Genomic DNA, 16,372 nt, shown 5'->3' with positions numbered 1-16,372 from the left:
TTTTATAGCCCTCTTCATCTGTGGACTTTTCAGCAGAGCCAGGAAGATTCCCCATGCAATCAAACCCTTTAACTTGACACTTAAACCTTTCAAGTTCCTCATTTTAGCCCTAGGAACAGCAAGATGTTTGATACCATCACTAGCAGCAGAGGTGCCACCACAACTGTCACCTAAATAAGAAACCAAAGACTGAGTTTCTAGCATGTTTCTCCAGGAAATTTAGGAACAAAAACCACAATCATGAAGGAAAGTTTTATTTTACTTGTAATGCCCACATCCTAAGATTAAAGATATTTTTAAAAAATTAGCTGCAAAGAAAAAGATAAAAGCAAAACAAGATCAGATTTTTACACCTTTAGGAAATCAAGAAAAAAATAGGCACAAGTTTACATTCATTAGTTTCAGATATGGCAAAGGAATGTTCTACTAAAGAGGGATAAATAAAATCCTGCCTTCCCACTTCCCTGTATGAGACAACACAAGTCATGCTCTTCAAAGCCACACTGATCTTGTAGATACAAGGCAGATTTTTCCTCATAATTTTTTTATTAATGTGCTTTAAAGACCATAAAGACCCTCCTAGAGCCATCTGGCATAGTCTCTACATACACACTAAAGTACCAAGGATGTACTTTAACCTCTGGTGAAGCTTGTTACAACCTCCACATAAAAAATGAAAGTCATGCATATTTTAAATTCTGTTTAAGCATCAGACACTATTGAGGGATTTTATTTCATTGCTGCTAAGCCACTTTAAATCCCCATCAGTGTTAAAATCTTGCAAGTGTCAGCCCAGGATGATTTAACCCCTTGAGAATAAGAGTTCATCATGAAAAAAGGTGAACATCTTATCTCAAGGGGTTCTACCCCAATACAGAGCTGCTGCTAATACTGAAGAATTTCTGTTGCTAAACACAATTTGCTGGGGAAGGGTTTTCTAGGGATCTCAGGAAGCCAGAGGGCAGGCAAGTGTTCCATCACACCCTTTAACTCTACCCTGCAATACAGGTGAATAGGAGAGTCAGCTTTTGGGCTGGGCCCTGCTCTGGGTGGGATCAGTGGAAGGACTTGAACACAGCAGGGACACCACTGCTCAGGCCAGGGAAAGCTTCTTCCACAGGGACAGCTCCTGTCAACCTCCTGATCCCTGAAGTTCCCTCCAGAGGCTGCAGACCCCTTTCTGCTTTTCCTCTTGAGCTACACTGGGACTGGGGATGGACAAAAAGCAGCGATGAAGTGAGGGGGAGGTGTAGAGAAGTTTAACATCCATCCCAGTGAAGATAAAACCAGTTTGTCCCGGCAAACATCCTTGGCTGCTGCAGGATCAAGTCACTGCTGGTGGGAGAAGGCGGAGAACTCGACCTTCCAGAAGTTGAGGATGTTCCTGAGGCAGATTCCTCTTTACCTTCACTGGGAGGGATGTGTAACCTACTTGCAATAAGGGCTAAGGAAAAGCATCAAGCTGTAATAAAACAGTCTTTCTTCATTTGATTGATAAGGAATTTACAATTTCTCAGCTTAAAAAGCCAGAGTGCAAGTTAGTGTTTGCTTCAGGGGGACCCTGTTTCAGTATCCTCTCCCACAAGGATGCAAAAGCCCAAAGTCAGCAGCCAGTGTTTTTGTGTGTACACAAAACAGGCAGGCTGCCCAAGAACTGAGGACAAAGACACTCAAAATAGTAAATAAATACACATAAAACAACACTAAAAACAAAACAAAATTTAACAGCACTGATTGTTTAGAATTACAGTCCATCTCATTATATTAATCTTCACATTTGAGCATCTTTTTAACCACTATACAAAAGCTGCTGAAGTGACTTTCTTCTAAACCAGCCATACAGGAGCACAAAGCACTATCAACATTATTTTTTTGGCAAAGTAACTTGCTTTCAGAATATATCATACTCTTGAATCACAGCTTACATGTAGCAGGTGTGTCATGCTAATACAACATTCTCCATTTCTTTTCTTCCTGCACACTACCAGGAGCAAGACACCTCAGAGACCCTTCCTAGTTTCAACTGCTGTCTCTTAAAGCCTTCTCATAACAGTTTATTCCACGCAGCCTCACTTGGGGCAGCTGCTCCTAATTTCTGCCTCAGCATTGTCCTGTTTATTGCATTAATCTGGTTTCCAGGATAAGCCACATCAGTCTGATGTGCTTAGAGAGCACCAGATGTTCCTGTGCTCTACACGCACCCCCTGCAAACAACTCAGGAGCATTTCAAGGAATCACAGAACTACAGAAGGGTCAGGTTGGAAGGAACCACAGTGGGTCATCTGGTCCTACCTCCCTGCTCAGGGAGGGTGCCCCTAAAACACATGGCACAGCACATTTATCTGCTCCTTTTACATCCTCCTGTTTACTTTTTTTCTCTGTTTATTTCCTTCCTGCTTTTACCAGCAGAATCCACATTAGATATCTGAAGAGGAAGAAAAGCATTTGTATTCTCCAAGCCCACACACTGACTTTCCACTCATATGGAAATTCCAGATTCTTACATATTTTTTCCACTTGCAAAAATACATCCGGGTAAGCCCAGTGTCTTTCACCCAGAACAGGCACAAGGGGCAACTAATCAGTCTGGAACAAAAACAGTGATGCTCATGTTTTTGTGCAAGTCCTGAAGACCTCCTCATTCCCAGGGTTGGATTTGGACCTGTATGTGGACTAAAATAGAAGAAGGCACAGGCTGGATCTCTACTTTTATCTGTGGCATTGTACTCACAGAAGACTCAGCAAATCATTGCAAACCTCAGTCCTGCAAGCCAGGACTGCCTCAAGTCAACAGCGTGAAGCTGAGTCAGGAGAGGTTTAGGTTGGATATCAGGAAAAGGTTTTCTACCCAGAGGGTGGATGGGCACTGAACAGGCTCCCCAGGGAAGCGGTCACAGCACCAAGCCTGACAGAGTTCAAGAAGTTTGGGCAGCTCCTTCAGCCCGTGGTGGGAATGTTGGGGTGTCCTGTACAGAGACAGAAGTTGGGCTCAATCCTGATGTGTCCCTTCCAACTCAGCATATTCTATTATTCTGTGATTTTAATGATTCACTAAGTCCAGCACGCTCCACTGCTGCTGTCCTACACCAGTATTCAGCTCAGCTCACATCCCAAAGCAGCCACATTCCAGGAGCTGGCTGGGCAGTCAGGATCACAGCATTTGAGAAGCACTACCTTACACAGATACATCTGATCATCACCCAAAACTATGCTGTATTTCTTAGAACTGACAGACTGTAAAGAGTCATTTCCTCTCTAGAAGCTTGATCCCAGCTCTCCAACTATCCACACACATAACCTCACATCCAGCATCTACACCTCTCACTACCCTGTGCACAACAGCAATAGGCACCACGTTATTACCCCTTCCCCCTGCTTGTACACACCCCACACCTCCTACCCAGCAAAAGCTGCTGCTGGCTCATTCTGAAATCCAGCAAGGCACTTTGATGGGTGTCAAAGACTTTGTGCAAGCACAGGCAAGATGCAAATCCTCCCCCCTCCTCACACTAACCTGCCTTAGGGGCAAACATAAACCTCAGCAACCTCCTAAGCAAGGATGACCAGGACACAGAGCTCGTCATCTGGTCTCCAAAGAGCAGCAGTACCAAGGGAACAGACCAGTTTCCCCAGAGCTTCAGACTCCTTACAAAAGTCTGCATTTTACTTCAGTGCTTTACAGAACTATTTCTTCCTCCCCAGGAAAGAAATCTTTGCTAGTCACATTGCATATGTTATCACACTTATGGTACAAATCAGCAGTAATTAGTGTCTGTAGGAACACAGCAGAGAACAGTGATAAAAATCCCAAAGCAAGCAAAGCCTCCTTGAGAAGCTAATGGTCAAGTGGAGAATTTACCAACAATATTCCTGTTCCCACACACAATCGTAAACGCCAGGGATTCACCTCCCAGAAAACACAAAGGCAAAACAGGTACATCCATTGCCCTATTCAGGAGAACTGGGCAAAAATCTGGGCTCGGGCAGTTCAGGACACAATGTATATATGAAACATTGAAAGTAATAATAATGACAGGAAGGTGGAACAAAGAAGAAACTCAAACCATAACTTGGCAAGTGGTCCTGGATCCATCCCAGCAAACACTACTGGCTACAAAAAGCAGAAGGTCCCACCAGATTGCTGTGTGCTCACATAGTCTTGCTGCCACTGCTGCACTTTGCAGGTAGTTTTATCCATGTCTGGGAGGAAAAGGTCCTTGTACAAAAGTGTTTTCCTGCAGTGACATCAGATGAGCTCGTCCTTGAGCGGCTCGGATTCCGCGGGGAGCACGCCGTTCATCTCCGGGGCGCTCTCGGTGCCCAGATATCCCAGGAGGATCTCGCTGCGCCGCCGCGACAGCTGCAGGATGTCCTCTGCCAGCAGCTGCACCGTGGTGTACCTCACGTTGTCAAAGTCAAACATGTCCTTCAGGTACTGCACGATCTGGTGCTGCAAGAAAAGGAAGGTTACGGTCAGACCTCCTTCACCTGCCACCAAGAGCACACAGCAGCAGCTTTTGCTGGGTAGGAGGTGTGGGGGCGTCTCCTGCTTGAAGCCAGCAGACAGGAGTCCCACACAGATGAGGCACACAAAAAACACCTCACCTTGAAGAAACTGCAGACTTCAGATAGCTGCTGCTTGGGCCCCAGAAAACCAAAGGCTAGAACAGGACTGACATGCTCCGATACGGAGTAGAAATGAGAGATAAAGCCATCTGGTACCTGTCACAGGGAAGGACAGAATTAGTTGGTCTTCATTCTCAGACAGAATTAGCAGCTTCTTCCATATCAGCCACCAACTTCCCTGCCAGAAAGCTTCAGTATCTGAAGTTAAGAGCTATTTGGAACATCTCTTCCTGCAAAACTACATTTATCTTTCAGATCCCTTGAAGGATGCCTAGAGCTTTTTATCTTCATGTTTCTAAATTGCTATTTCAAGAGGAAAATGAACAGAAGAAAATTAAAAGCAATCACCAGCCAGCCTTTATAGCCTCTATTTATAATTTGCTGACCAGGCCAGGAAAGGACATGCAAATATCCAAGGCAGAGCTACTGCATGACAGCACCAGTAGAGCTTCCAATTCTCTAATTTCTTTCTGTGCCATCTCAGGAGCCAAACCCTGTCACACCAGCTGGCTGTGGGATTGAGCTGAAAAATTGCCAGAGGCCACAGACCCTGTGGCAAAACCAGCGTTGTGAAGTTGTGGCTTCCTGTTCCCCTGCTCCATAAACTCATCTGCTGTGATACTTTAGGAAGTCACAGACTTAAGTGAAACTCATCAAGTAATGGCTAATTAGCATCAGCACTGGGAAGTGGAGCAGTGCAGGAGTGGAACCTTCCTTTTGCTGCCAGCAAGGAAAGCACAATTCAGGCGCAGTCCCTTGTTGCTTGGGGTCTGTGGCCATTCCTACAGTACTGTGAGCAGGGAGAGGGAATTCCAGACAGGCAACACTGTTGTTTGAATCCTCACATTAAGAAAAAGGGAGAATGCACTCAGACTGATTCAATAAGATACTGGCATAGCACTGGAGCAGTGACTGCAGGACCCCAGGGCTCTAAAGCACCACAAAGAACCTGACTCTGTTCAGTCTTCTACCACCTAAGATTTCACACTTTGTCAAGATCTATGTGTTCTCTTTTCAGTCCCAAATACATTAGATTCTTTCCCTTTTCATTAAATTTGCTTACCATCAGAAGCCTCCTTTTTGCTTTCAGAACTGACCAGCAAGCAGTTGCTAGAGCCTACAATTAACAGAGAGAGCCCATTAGTTACTCGGGTTATTTAAAAAAACCCAAAGTTTACCAACACATTGTCATCAAAACATCAAAGCAGTCACTCTTTTGTGTCAAAACCTTTTAAAATGACAAAATTAAAGCAAACTGGAAGCAGATTTAGCCACTTCAGATCCATTCCAGAGAAGCCTAAGGGTTTTTGAAGATTGTTAATATGATCTGACATAGTTGCCCAACAGCCCACAATCCTCTGTAAGCAGACAGCTGTTACAAAGTGCCATTTTACTCTCAATCTATCAAACTAATCAGTCTTAAAATACAGCTGGGGGGCAGAACTAAAGGAAAGCTTTGCAATTTGAGCTTCAGTGTATGCTGAGGTACTGCCAGAATGAATGGCCACATGCTAAAACCCATATATTTTCCCCTACATTGTGCCCCTTTTGTTCTCATTCATAAAAATAGGTGCTGTCATCTTTTAACATCTCCATGGCATCACTGATAAAAATCCCCTAGAGCCATAAGTCTGGTTGCCAGCCAGATGCTCTCAAAATAAGGGAAGCTTTCCTGTAAACAATTTCCATGCACAAGAAGGCTGTTGTTTAGAACTTCAGGAAAGCGTGGCAATTATAAAGAGAGAATTCAGCTCAGCTGGGAAAGATGAGGTTGTGCTCTTTCCTGGCCTTGGCACTGGTCTCACACTCAGAGCAGCCCTCCCTGCCTCACTCACCGTCTCCTTGAAGCTGTCGGACAGCCAGCGGTTGCGCAGCACAGCCAGCACCGAGGAGGGAGGGTTCTCCAGATCCTCAAAAGCATCCATGAGGATGAAGTCCAGCACAATGTCAAAGAAGCTCATGCACACCACCTGTCAGGGAGCAGAACAGTCTGTAAGGGGAACAGGTTTTAAAAAGAGAGATGGGATCTTTTGGTTTCGAGCAAGAAGATGTAAGAAGCTGAAGTCAATGTAATCATATTTTAACAGCAGGTCTTTCACACCTGGGCCATTCCTACATATGCACTGTAATATAATCACAGTGGTTTGGCTTGTAAGGGACTTAAAAACCATCCAGTTCTACCCCCTGCCATGGGCAGAGACATCTTTCACTAAACCAGGTTCCTCAAGCCCCATCCAGCCTGCCCTGGGATGAGAATTCCACAATCTATCTGGGCAAGGATTATCTTCTATCTCCTCTACAGCTCTGTAAAGACAATGTTTTTACCAACCCCTCTTCCCTCCAGCTCCTGCTGAGTGGTTGGCCAGGTCTCCTGCTTCAAGGCATAACGCAGCATCTCCTCGTAGCTTTCCAGGAAAGCTTTGGGATTCTGGAAGAGCAGAAAAACAAACCAGTTTAACTACTTGGACCTGAGCTGACATCAACATCACAGTAATCATCAGCATGCAGATGAAGTTCTCTTCTTCAACACACTGGAAAAGCTCTGGGTTGGGATGGGAGAACAAGTATCCCGGTGCTCAAGACACAGTTTAGTGTTACACAAACTTCCTACCTTTTCAGCTTTTGTCATCAGTCCTATCATCATCTGCTTCCCAACCTCCCCAAAAAACAGCTGATTGCTTTCATCCTCCAGCAGCTCCTGCAAAGGGAACACAGATGTCTCTTGTGAGCACCTACACACCCTCAAATTGTAAGCTGGGGAAAAAAAACCCCAAAGGGCAAGACATGAAGCAGTGCAATGCTGCACACAGCAGTGTTGTTAACCTTTAGTAAGTTGAAACTTAGGAAACCAAACTGCACAGCCATGTGCCATGGAAACCTGGGAGCCATTCTCACCTGGAATGCCTGCCTGACACAATGCAGCTTTGCCAGGAAATCCTGGTCACTGTAGCAGCCAAGGAGCTCCGTCCTAGAGGGAAAGGGGAAGAATTGTGTAAATTCCAGTTCTGATGTTGGTGTTCCTACAACTATGGTCCCCTACAAACAAAAAACTACATTCCCAGTCTGTGCACAGGAGGAAGGAACAGTCACATTCCCTTTATCCAGCTCCCTGGAGGAACAGAGCAGCTCTGCCAGGCTGGCACAGGACTATGCCAGCCTCCCAGAACAGTCACACTTCCTATCACTGATTTCCTGGGACAATTACTCTTTCTTAACTTGTGAATCCCGAAAATCTGGGGTTAATTCCCTGGGAAGGCTGAACCAGCAGGAAGGATGCTGTCATTTTATGGCCCCAATGAGGTATTCTGGTTATGGGGCTGCTCAAAGGCAGATGATGTGTTCACAGAGCCCCAGGGGACACCAGGTCCCACAGCTCCAGCTGGCTCTTCACCTCAGCGTCCGGCACGCCACCTTCCCTTCTTTCACCAACTGCAGAGCCTCTTCATATGCTGCCACTGGCTTGGAGAGGTGGAATGGCATTTGCTCAAAGGGGAGAGAGTCAAAGAGCTGTAGAGGTAACAAGAGATATGAGAAGAACAAAATGAGCTCATTAAATATTTGCAAACACGCAAGCGAGTGCACACAAGCAAGGTGGGCCTTCTTCAGAGAACCTTCAGCTAGCAGAGTTTGTCAGTGACAACAGTTTCATGCAAAGATATTTCACTTTTCACTAAAAGTTAGCTCTGACACTGCTCAATATTCCATAAAATTTACACCACCAAGCCATCTTACATGGATAACAGCACTTCCCTAGCTGTTACTGCATGTTTTCTGTAGTGGATCAGAAGACAACATGGAAGTGCTGGTTGGAAAAGCCTGCCTAATCCCCCTCATTAAAACCTTTTCCTAACATCCATCATGAACCTCCCACCCTGAGGTGTTGTTGCTCTGTGTTTGATCATCTCTCCCAAGATATGGCTGTGCTGCCTTTGTGCCTTCCCTCCAAGCCACCAGGCTGTGACACACAGGTGACCCTTCAGTCACCTCTGCTGCAGAGAAGAAGGAATCCTCTGAAGTGGAGCTGTCCTCATCATCCGACCGCAGCCGCAAGGACCCATCCGCCAGTGGAAGCATCAAAGTCTTCTCTGGAGGAGAGAAAGAAACCACATGGAGTTCATGGACCAACATCCCTCTTAGCTCCTGCGCTCTCTTCCACTCCCACTTTGTCACTTTTCTGGCTTATAGAAAAGACATAAAACCAGGCAGGACATTGGCATTTTACTGCAGCCCTACCCAGATCCAGCAGCACGCTGTCTGATGGAAGAGAGGAGCCAAACTCCTCCTGGAGGTGGTAGGCTCGGTGCAAGAGGGACTCCAGCTTCTCAGCAAACTCCCTTTTCTGGGACTCCTCCTGGAACACACAGAAATGCCACCCTTAGTTAGCCAGCTGGGCACAGACAGACTGCACAGCACAAATACGGGAGGAAATTTTCAGTAAAAATGGGATTTGCAGTCTGCAGATTAAATGATTAAAAATAAAAAGAGAGAGGAGTCATTAATCCTACAATGCAGCTAATAATGCGTGGGGAGGGAAGCTTCTACACAGCCTACTCAAATCCTCTGGCATTTGAGCTTCATAATTTTGTCTTCCTGTTAAAAAGGGAAGAAAGAACTAAAAACCTTTAACGTGCCATCCCAAAAAACAGGTATTTTATTAAGTTGGACATCACTTAAATCTCCTGCCTTTTGACTTTAGCCTAACTTCCAGGAGAAATCACATCAGGAAACCTGTGTTGAATATAACAGGATATCCAGAACTGGATAACAGAATATTCAGATTAAGGTGCTGGGCATAAGCAAAGTTTGCTATAAACAACAGGAAGATGGAAAAAAATAAAAAGGTGTGGGGAAAATAAGACTTAAATATCATCTTGCCTTCATGCCCCTATGTTTGCATGAGTATCTCACCCAGAAGACAGGAGCATTAGCAAGAACCACAGAATCTATTTTCATAATGAATCAACTGGTTTTTAGGCAGTTTTAGAAACACTACAGGGCCATTCAAGGAGAGCCAACAACAACAGAATCCAGATTTGCCTTGGATAAATATGATCCAGCACAAAAGACAAATGTCCCACATACTTACTACACCAGACTCTGTTTACAAAAGGCTGGGAACACTTTTTTTTTCCAGTGAGAACTCCTGGAGAGTTCAGAGTTCAGCTCCTTTCACAGTCCTGAGTTACAGCAGGTTTTTTTTAGCTTTGTGGCTGTCACTGAGCCATTCTAGTTTAGATCACCTTTAACACAGGTCTTCCATGTGCAGTCCACAAGTCCCAGACAGCAAGGGGTGTCCTAAAATCCTGATTTCTGCAGCTGCAGAGGCTGAGTGAGGTACACATCTCCAAATTCCCACTGCTTTCCTCATCCACACACACAGAGCTGGGCTCTGCTCTCCACCCAGCTCCCACAAGTGGCAGTGACCATCAAGATCTGCATTTTAAATGCATTAAAAAGTTACAGAGACAACACTGCCAGCCAGAGCAGAGCTGCATTCATCACAGCCTTTTCCCAGCACAGGCTGTGCCACGGGAGGACACGTGTGACAGTGAGTGACACAAGGCTGGAAGGTGGATGGAAGCGCTGGGGAATGAGGGGGCGAGACATATTAAAAAGAGAAAGAAATTAAAAACACCCACTCCCATTGCATAAGGAAGCTGCAGATACAGACAGCTCTTAAACAGAGTCTGGCCTGACTCTGCCCTTAATTTGCTCTCCTTTTAACCTCCCACTGTTTACTGCTTCCAGCACCCATTCAGCATGTGGGGACCTACCTCTGAAATGTTCTCAGACATGCTCTCCTGCTGTTTGCTGCTGTCCCAGGGCACAGGGGTGCTGCTGCAAGCACTGTCCCTCTGCCTGATGCTCAGTGCCTGTTCCCATTTCTGCAGGGCCTCCTCAAACAGCTCCATGCCTGGAAACCCAACCAAACACTGGCTGTGAGAGTCCTGGGGCACTCAGGAACAAAGAGATACAGGATGAGTCTTTGCTCACTCAGATAACCCACAAAGATGGAAATCCCAAAATAAAGAATAAACATATTCTATTTATTTCCTGTTTAAATATGGTTTACTTTGGATTAGGAGGAGAACATCCCCAAACTGGTTAAAGCATCATCCATGTTACTGCCAAAATGCTGTTGTCTGCACAAGATGAGCCTGTTGCTCAAGAACAGTATTTTGGAAGTAAACTATTCACTGACAAAAAATGTTTTGTTTTTTGTAAGAGAAGATGGGATTTTTATTTGAGTTTAAGCTGAGAATGGAAGGGATCTTTCTGTTAGATCTCTACATTGAGCTGCTGATGTTCTGTGTCAATTCTCACTCCCTTCTTGCTCTCACAGTGATTCACAACCCCCCCAGAGCAATGTTACCCTTGTGCCTGCTTACCTTGAACATAGAGGCTTTCTGCACTGGAGTCACCAATGGCCCCAGCATCTCCCATGGCCTGGGCCTCCCACATCCCTGGGGGAACTGGACTTGAGGAGTTGACTGCCACCATCTGCAGGAGGGGAACAGAGAGCAGCAAATGCCTTCTGAATTCTCTTAAGGTTAGAGATGCCAAGATCAAACCAAAGGCATTTTATTCCCCCTTGTGCTCCCCTCTATTGATGAGCACTGAAAGGAGAGATCTGATGGAGGAAACAGCCCAGGAAAGTTCCAGAGCAATGGCTACAAAGCCTCAGGATTTTGACGAAAAGCTCACATCAGCTCCAGCTGCCTGTACAAAAAACACTGGAGGTGGCAAGGAAGCAAGCACAGTCCAAGCAAAAGAAACAGTTTTCCAGAAAAAATACAGCTGAGGATTCCCCAGAGGGCAAAGGGAATCCTCACTCTCCTCTTTGTAACCAGACCCTCTCCTGGGAGGGCTGAGCTTACAACCCACACAGCAGTGTCAGTTCAGCTTTGTCCAATTTCCCACAAGGCACCAATGTCTTCTAAAGTCTGACCCAATAAAGTGCTGGATTCACCACTATCAGTGACCAGGGTTTTCCTGTGGCTTACAGAAGGATGTACAAACATGAGCCTGGTACTCAAAAAAAGCTACAATAATCAGCTGACAGCTGAATTCCTGTCCTGCCTCCATTGATCAATCCCTGTGGAGTGTTAATAAATCACCTTGAGATCCTGATCTGCAAATCATCAGTTCACTGCTGCCAATTTACTTACTGGATGGCAAAGAGAAGCAAATGAGAGCTCAGGCAAAACCTGCAGCTGTGCAAAGGATGAGCTGTTTTTTTTTCACCAAGTAATATAAAACTGTAAGAGGGTCAGCTCATCTGTACAGAAACAGATGCCTCTCTGTGGGGATATCCCCACCCAGGCACCAGCAGTGGAAAAAGGCATTTAATTATGGATTGCTTTTTATTTAAAGAACTTCAGTGATACAAAACCTGGGCAGCATCTGTGTGAATTGAGAAGCCACGGGGGAATCACATGGATGCGAGTGCCTGTGGAGGGAGGGGAAAGAGCTGGACAGAGCCTGGTGCTCATGGACACATCCCATCGCATTCCATCTCCCCAGGGAACGCCGTGCCCGCCCAGCGCCGAGCCGGCACTGCCGCCTGCTGGAGACACACTGCGGCCACACGGATTCTGCCAGCCCCTGCTGCTTCAGCTCTACCAAAAACAGCAACAGCAGCGTGTGCTGAGGAGTGCTGGCGCCCAACAGCTCCTTCCAAAGGGGTGATTTTTCCCCTCTCCCTGCCCCAGCATTGCCAAGCAGCCTCTGAGCCAGGGTGATGACAAAGGAGGGCTTTGCAGAAGTTCACCCTTATCCCCCCTGCTCCAACAGAATGTTAACTCTGAGCAATGGGGATGTGGAACAGGTCTTGAAGACACAAATACTTCCAGTTTTGGTCTCACAAAAGGTGGATGTAAGCACTGGTGGCTTCTCCTGCCTGGTTAAGCCTGAATTACCTGTACTCATAGGCTGCTCCTTTGGCTTTGGAGGAGGCAGAATGACTGGGCTGTGTTCTCACCCTGTGCTGTTTCCTGAACAGAGCGATCAGATTTTGGTGGCTAATTTGGTTTTTAGAAGAAAGCAAGCTGTGAGCAGCCCCAGCACAGGAGGAAGGGGCTGCTGGGCCACCCAAAGCCCCACCACAGAGGGAAGCAAACGAGTTCCCCATTGCTGTGAGACCCAGAAACAACCCAGCCCAACTCCCTGAGGGGGTCACACAGAGCTCCAAGGGTTCATGGCCATGTCCCACAGGGAAAATCCCTTCTGAGACTCCTCCTTGGCCAAAGAACTGGCTAAGGAACCCTGGAGCTCCTGGCCACAAAAACTCCAGACACTCAGTGCAAGGTTAACACCAGAACCTGCCCTACAATTATCTGGAGCAATCTGTTCTCCCCAAAGGGCCAGCACAAGCCCAAGGACTTGGTGATCTCCAGACAAGTCTGTGCACTGCCATGTCCCAGCCCTGCTGAGCAGGTCCCTACCGAGGCCAGGCTGTGGGAGGAACTGGAATGTTTGCTGGGCTCGATGGAGGAAATCCCGCTGAGCGTGTCGTTGCTCTTGCTGCCAGGGCTCTGCACTCTCCTGCTGGAGTATCCTGCAGTTGGGAAGGTCACACAGAAACAGGGTTTTAGGCCCAGGTGACTGCAGAAGGGAATAGGGAGGGGAACATCACCTTGTCCAGTATAACTGTGAATGGGCAAGGCAGTATCCAATACCTAGAATAAGCCACAGATCTCCTTTTGGCTTTGCTTTGCTCTGAGACTGGAGTCAGTGGGGATCTGAGGCTGAGCAATGTATTCACTGCTTATGGACAGCACGGGGCAAGTGGAAACAATCAAGCAAAAACTCCTCCACCTTCCCTCAGGACAGGCAAAGCACAGACACTGCTCCCTTGATTGTTCATGTTTCACCAAACAAACCCCTAAATCCCTAAAGTGCTTTGTGAGGGCCTGGGTCAGTCTTACCCCTAAAATCAGTACAAGTGGTGAGGTGGTGCCCAAGGTCTGGGAGTCACCACAGAGCTGGATGGACACTCCCAACTGCCCAGCCTGGCTCAGGCCACCCTGCCCTCCCCTCAGCTGAGCACTGACACCACGAGATCAATGCAGAACCGGGCCACTGCGTGCCCAGGTCGTTGTTATTGGGGCAGCCTGGTAATGGAAAGGGGATGGGAACTACAAACCTCAGGGAAAACATCAAGACACCTTTTGTTCCCAAGACTGTGAGCTCAGTCTCTCCCATTGCTCCCCAAACCCCAAGCTCATGGCACTGCTTTTCAGAATTCCCACTTCATTCCACAATGGAGCACTACACAAATGGTTTTGCTGTGCCCTCCCCACACCTCCCCATCGCTCCCTGTAGCACTTCTCTGGGGATTTCCCCTTTTTGTGAGGCCAACCTTTCTTCACAGAGGAGACCCTCCTGGTCGGCAGGATGGGCACTGTGATGCCTCCTGGTTTAAAGCCACACTTGTCCGGAGCAATTTGCTTCTTTCGGCGGCGGCGCCGCTTGAGCTGATGAGCTGCCAGGGCCAAGGCCACGGTGCCCAGGGCTGTGGCAAACAGGACCTTGCGCAGGCCTGGAGAGAGCCGCAGCTGGGAGAACACAGACTTTAAACACAAAAGAAATGGAAGAGCAACGATGAAAAGTCAATTCACTGCCCTTTTAAAAAAAAAAAAAAAATTTAAAACAGCGTTAAACATTAAAAACTTTGGCTTTACCCGCTCACATATAAAACATGCCCTCTGCTACACAACTAAGACACAGCAGCAGAGAGACTGTGGAGCATCATTTTGACAGGAGCTGGAGAACTTGGGTTTTGATCCTCATTGCCCAAACACCCTGCAAAATCTGCACACAGCCTGGGACAGATGCAATCCAGGTTACCCAAATTCAGCTCTGAAACCCTAGTGTGAAGCTGAGCTTCGCTGCTCTGAGTGCTGCATCACTACAACTGGGGAACATATTACCCTTCTTTAAAAGACAAGTCTTTTTTTAGAGCCTTTGATGAAGAGAAAGATTGAACCTGGGTGTTCTCCCAGGGAGGGATGTGGGATGTGCTTTTCTCTCCTCTCCAAACCCACTCAGAACTCTCTTCCACCACTCTCTTCCACCACCCCAAACTCCCCCTGCAATTCCTCTAATCCCACAAACTGCCCAGGTCCCACTGTGCCTCCATCTCACCCAGCCCAAGGAATGTGACAGGAAAACCCTTCCTGCTCCTCATACCTGCCCAAAGGTCGTGTAAACGAACACGGGGATCTCAGCCACGGTCATTGCCAAGGCCTGCATGATGGACATTCCCTCTGTCCTTCTGAATGCCATGGCTGCACCAGGATCTGGGCACCTTCGGGAGCCACAATGGAAAAGGGCACTTGTGGATGCTGTGTGAGCTGCTCACAAAAGAATCCAACTTTTCTCTGACATCTGGCTCAGAGTCCTGGGGCTGGCCTTCATCCAACAATCCTCCTCCTGCGGGAAGAGGGGGAAAATCAGGTGAGTGAGGGGAGCACCCGCCCTGTTCCTTCCTGCACTTTACAAAACACACTCCAAGTCACTTGGAGCAGCTAATCCAAAATACCTTCTCATCATCAGCAGCAATTCCTTTGTTTGTCCTACCAGCCACGGGGATAGATTCCCAAACTGCTCTACAGCAGCAGCTCCCTGGGATTTGACAGCTCCCAGAGATTTCTACACACACCAGACCTGGCTGCACATGGTTGGAGGCATTTTGTTTGCAGTCCCCATATGACAAAAGCCCCAATTATCCCGAACAACCCTACACACATTCTCGTTGCCAAAACTCTGCTTTCGCACAGATTTCTGTGCATCACAGAGAGCCACCAACCAAAGGGGGTTTGCCCAGGAGGTTTCACCGCTGCCAGCGGGGCTGGGCAGGAAGGATGTGCTCGGGTCAAGGACAGAGCGACAGAAGGCCCTGATGTGTGACCCCAGAGGCGGTGACAGAGCCCAAAGCCCAGAGCCCTGCTGACACCGTCCCGGTGACGGAGCCCAGAGCCCTGCCCTGCTGACACCGTCCCGGTGACGGAGCCCAGAGCCCTGCCCTGCTGACACCCTGCCCGCAGCCACTGCCCCGAGCACCCTACGGAATGTTCTCCGGGCAGCGGGAGCCCGCAGGGAGCGGACACCGGACACGGGCTCTGCCCACAAGGTTAAACACAACGTCCCGGCCACAGCAGGGATGGGAAGAGCAAAGTGCGAGGGATTTTGGGCACAGAAAGCAGCCTGGCGTTCCCATACCGGCACAGGGAGCGCAGGCAGCGCGGTACCAAGGCAGCCCCTCTGTCCGGGCATCTCCGCCCAGCCCTGCCCGCCGTGGGCACGGGGCGCTGGGGGTTCAACCCTCCGGCCCGGCGGGAGCGTCCCACGGGAGCCCCGCACCTGCACTGCAGCACGCTGGGCCCTGCAGAAAGGGCTCCCGCACCCCCGCAGCATCCCCCGCATCCCCGAGCATCCCCCCCGCGCCCTCGGGTGCCTCGCACCGCTGCTGCATCCCCGGCCCCCCGCATTCATTCACCCCGGGGGCATCTCCGCCTCCCCCGCACCCAGAGAGCCCGCATCGTCCGCGCTTCCCACCCCCATGACCGGCTTCACCCGGGGGTCCCCAGCTCGGCGCTCCCCCCTGATTCCCCCCCCACTACCGATGGTGCGGCCCGGCGGGCCCGGTCCCCGCGAGCGGGCGCGGGCGGCACCACTCACCGCGGCGGGGGGGGGCGCGCGGCCCCGCTCGGCGCCCTCTCCCCGCGCCGCGCGCCATGGCCGC

At 48.5% G+C, this 16,372-nt stretch overlaps 1 protein-coding gene across 1 annotated transcript; it reads right to left on the bottom strand.

The window, feature by feature from the left end:
- Positions 1 to 238: 238 nt before the first annotated feature.
- MIGA2 (mitoguardin 2) lies at positions 239 to 14,925 on the bottom strand. Its single transcript, XM_058038453.1, has 15 exons — positions 14,818 to 14,925; positions 13,988 to 14,198; positions 13,071 to 13,183; positions 11,016 to 11,127; positions 10,401 to 10,540; positions 8,860 to 8,977; positions 8,611 to 8,711; positions 8,018 to 8,133; positions 7,522 to 7,594; positions 7,238 to 7,324; positions 6,956 to 7,054; positions 6,462 to 6,596; positions 5,690 to 5,743; positions 4,606 to 4,722; positions 239 to 4,450 (listed from the first exon to the last, which is right to left on the bottom strand). The coding sequence occupies exons 1-15, from the start codon at positions 14,911 to 14,913 to the stop codon at positions 4,247 to 4,249; spliced, it is 1,776 nt and encodes a 591-aa protein (XP_057894436.1). The 5' UTR covers positions 14,914 to 14,925; the 3' UTR covers positions 239 to 4,246.
- Positions 14,926 to 16,372: the final 1,447 nt, after the last annotated feature.

Source organism: Melospiza georgiana, chromosome 20 (assembly GCF_028018845.1).
Source record: "Melospiza georgiana isolate bMelGeo1 chromosome 20, bMelGeo1.pri, whole genome shotgun sequence".
Classification (NCBI taxonomy): domain Eukaryota; kingdom Metazoa; phylum Chordata; class Aves; order Passeriformes; family Passerellidae; genus Melospiza; species Melospiza georgiana.
This window is presented reverse-complemented; position numbering and strand designations above follow the sequence as displayed.

Coding starts and splice junctions, on each gene's coding strand:
- MIGA2 (XM_058038453.1), bottom strand. CDS start 14,913: ATGGCATTCAGAAGGACAGAGGGAATGTCCATCATGCAGGCCTTGGCA. Junction 14,199..14,817: donor TTTACACGACCTTTGGGCAG/GTATGAGGAGCA, acceptor TTGTGTTTAAAG/TCTGTGTTCTCCCAGCTGCG. Junction 13,184..13,987: donor GGTCTCCTCTGTGAAGAAAG/GTTGGCCTCACA, acceptor TCCCAACTGCAG/GATACTCCAGCAGGAGAGTG.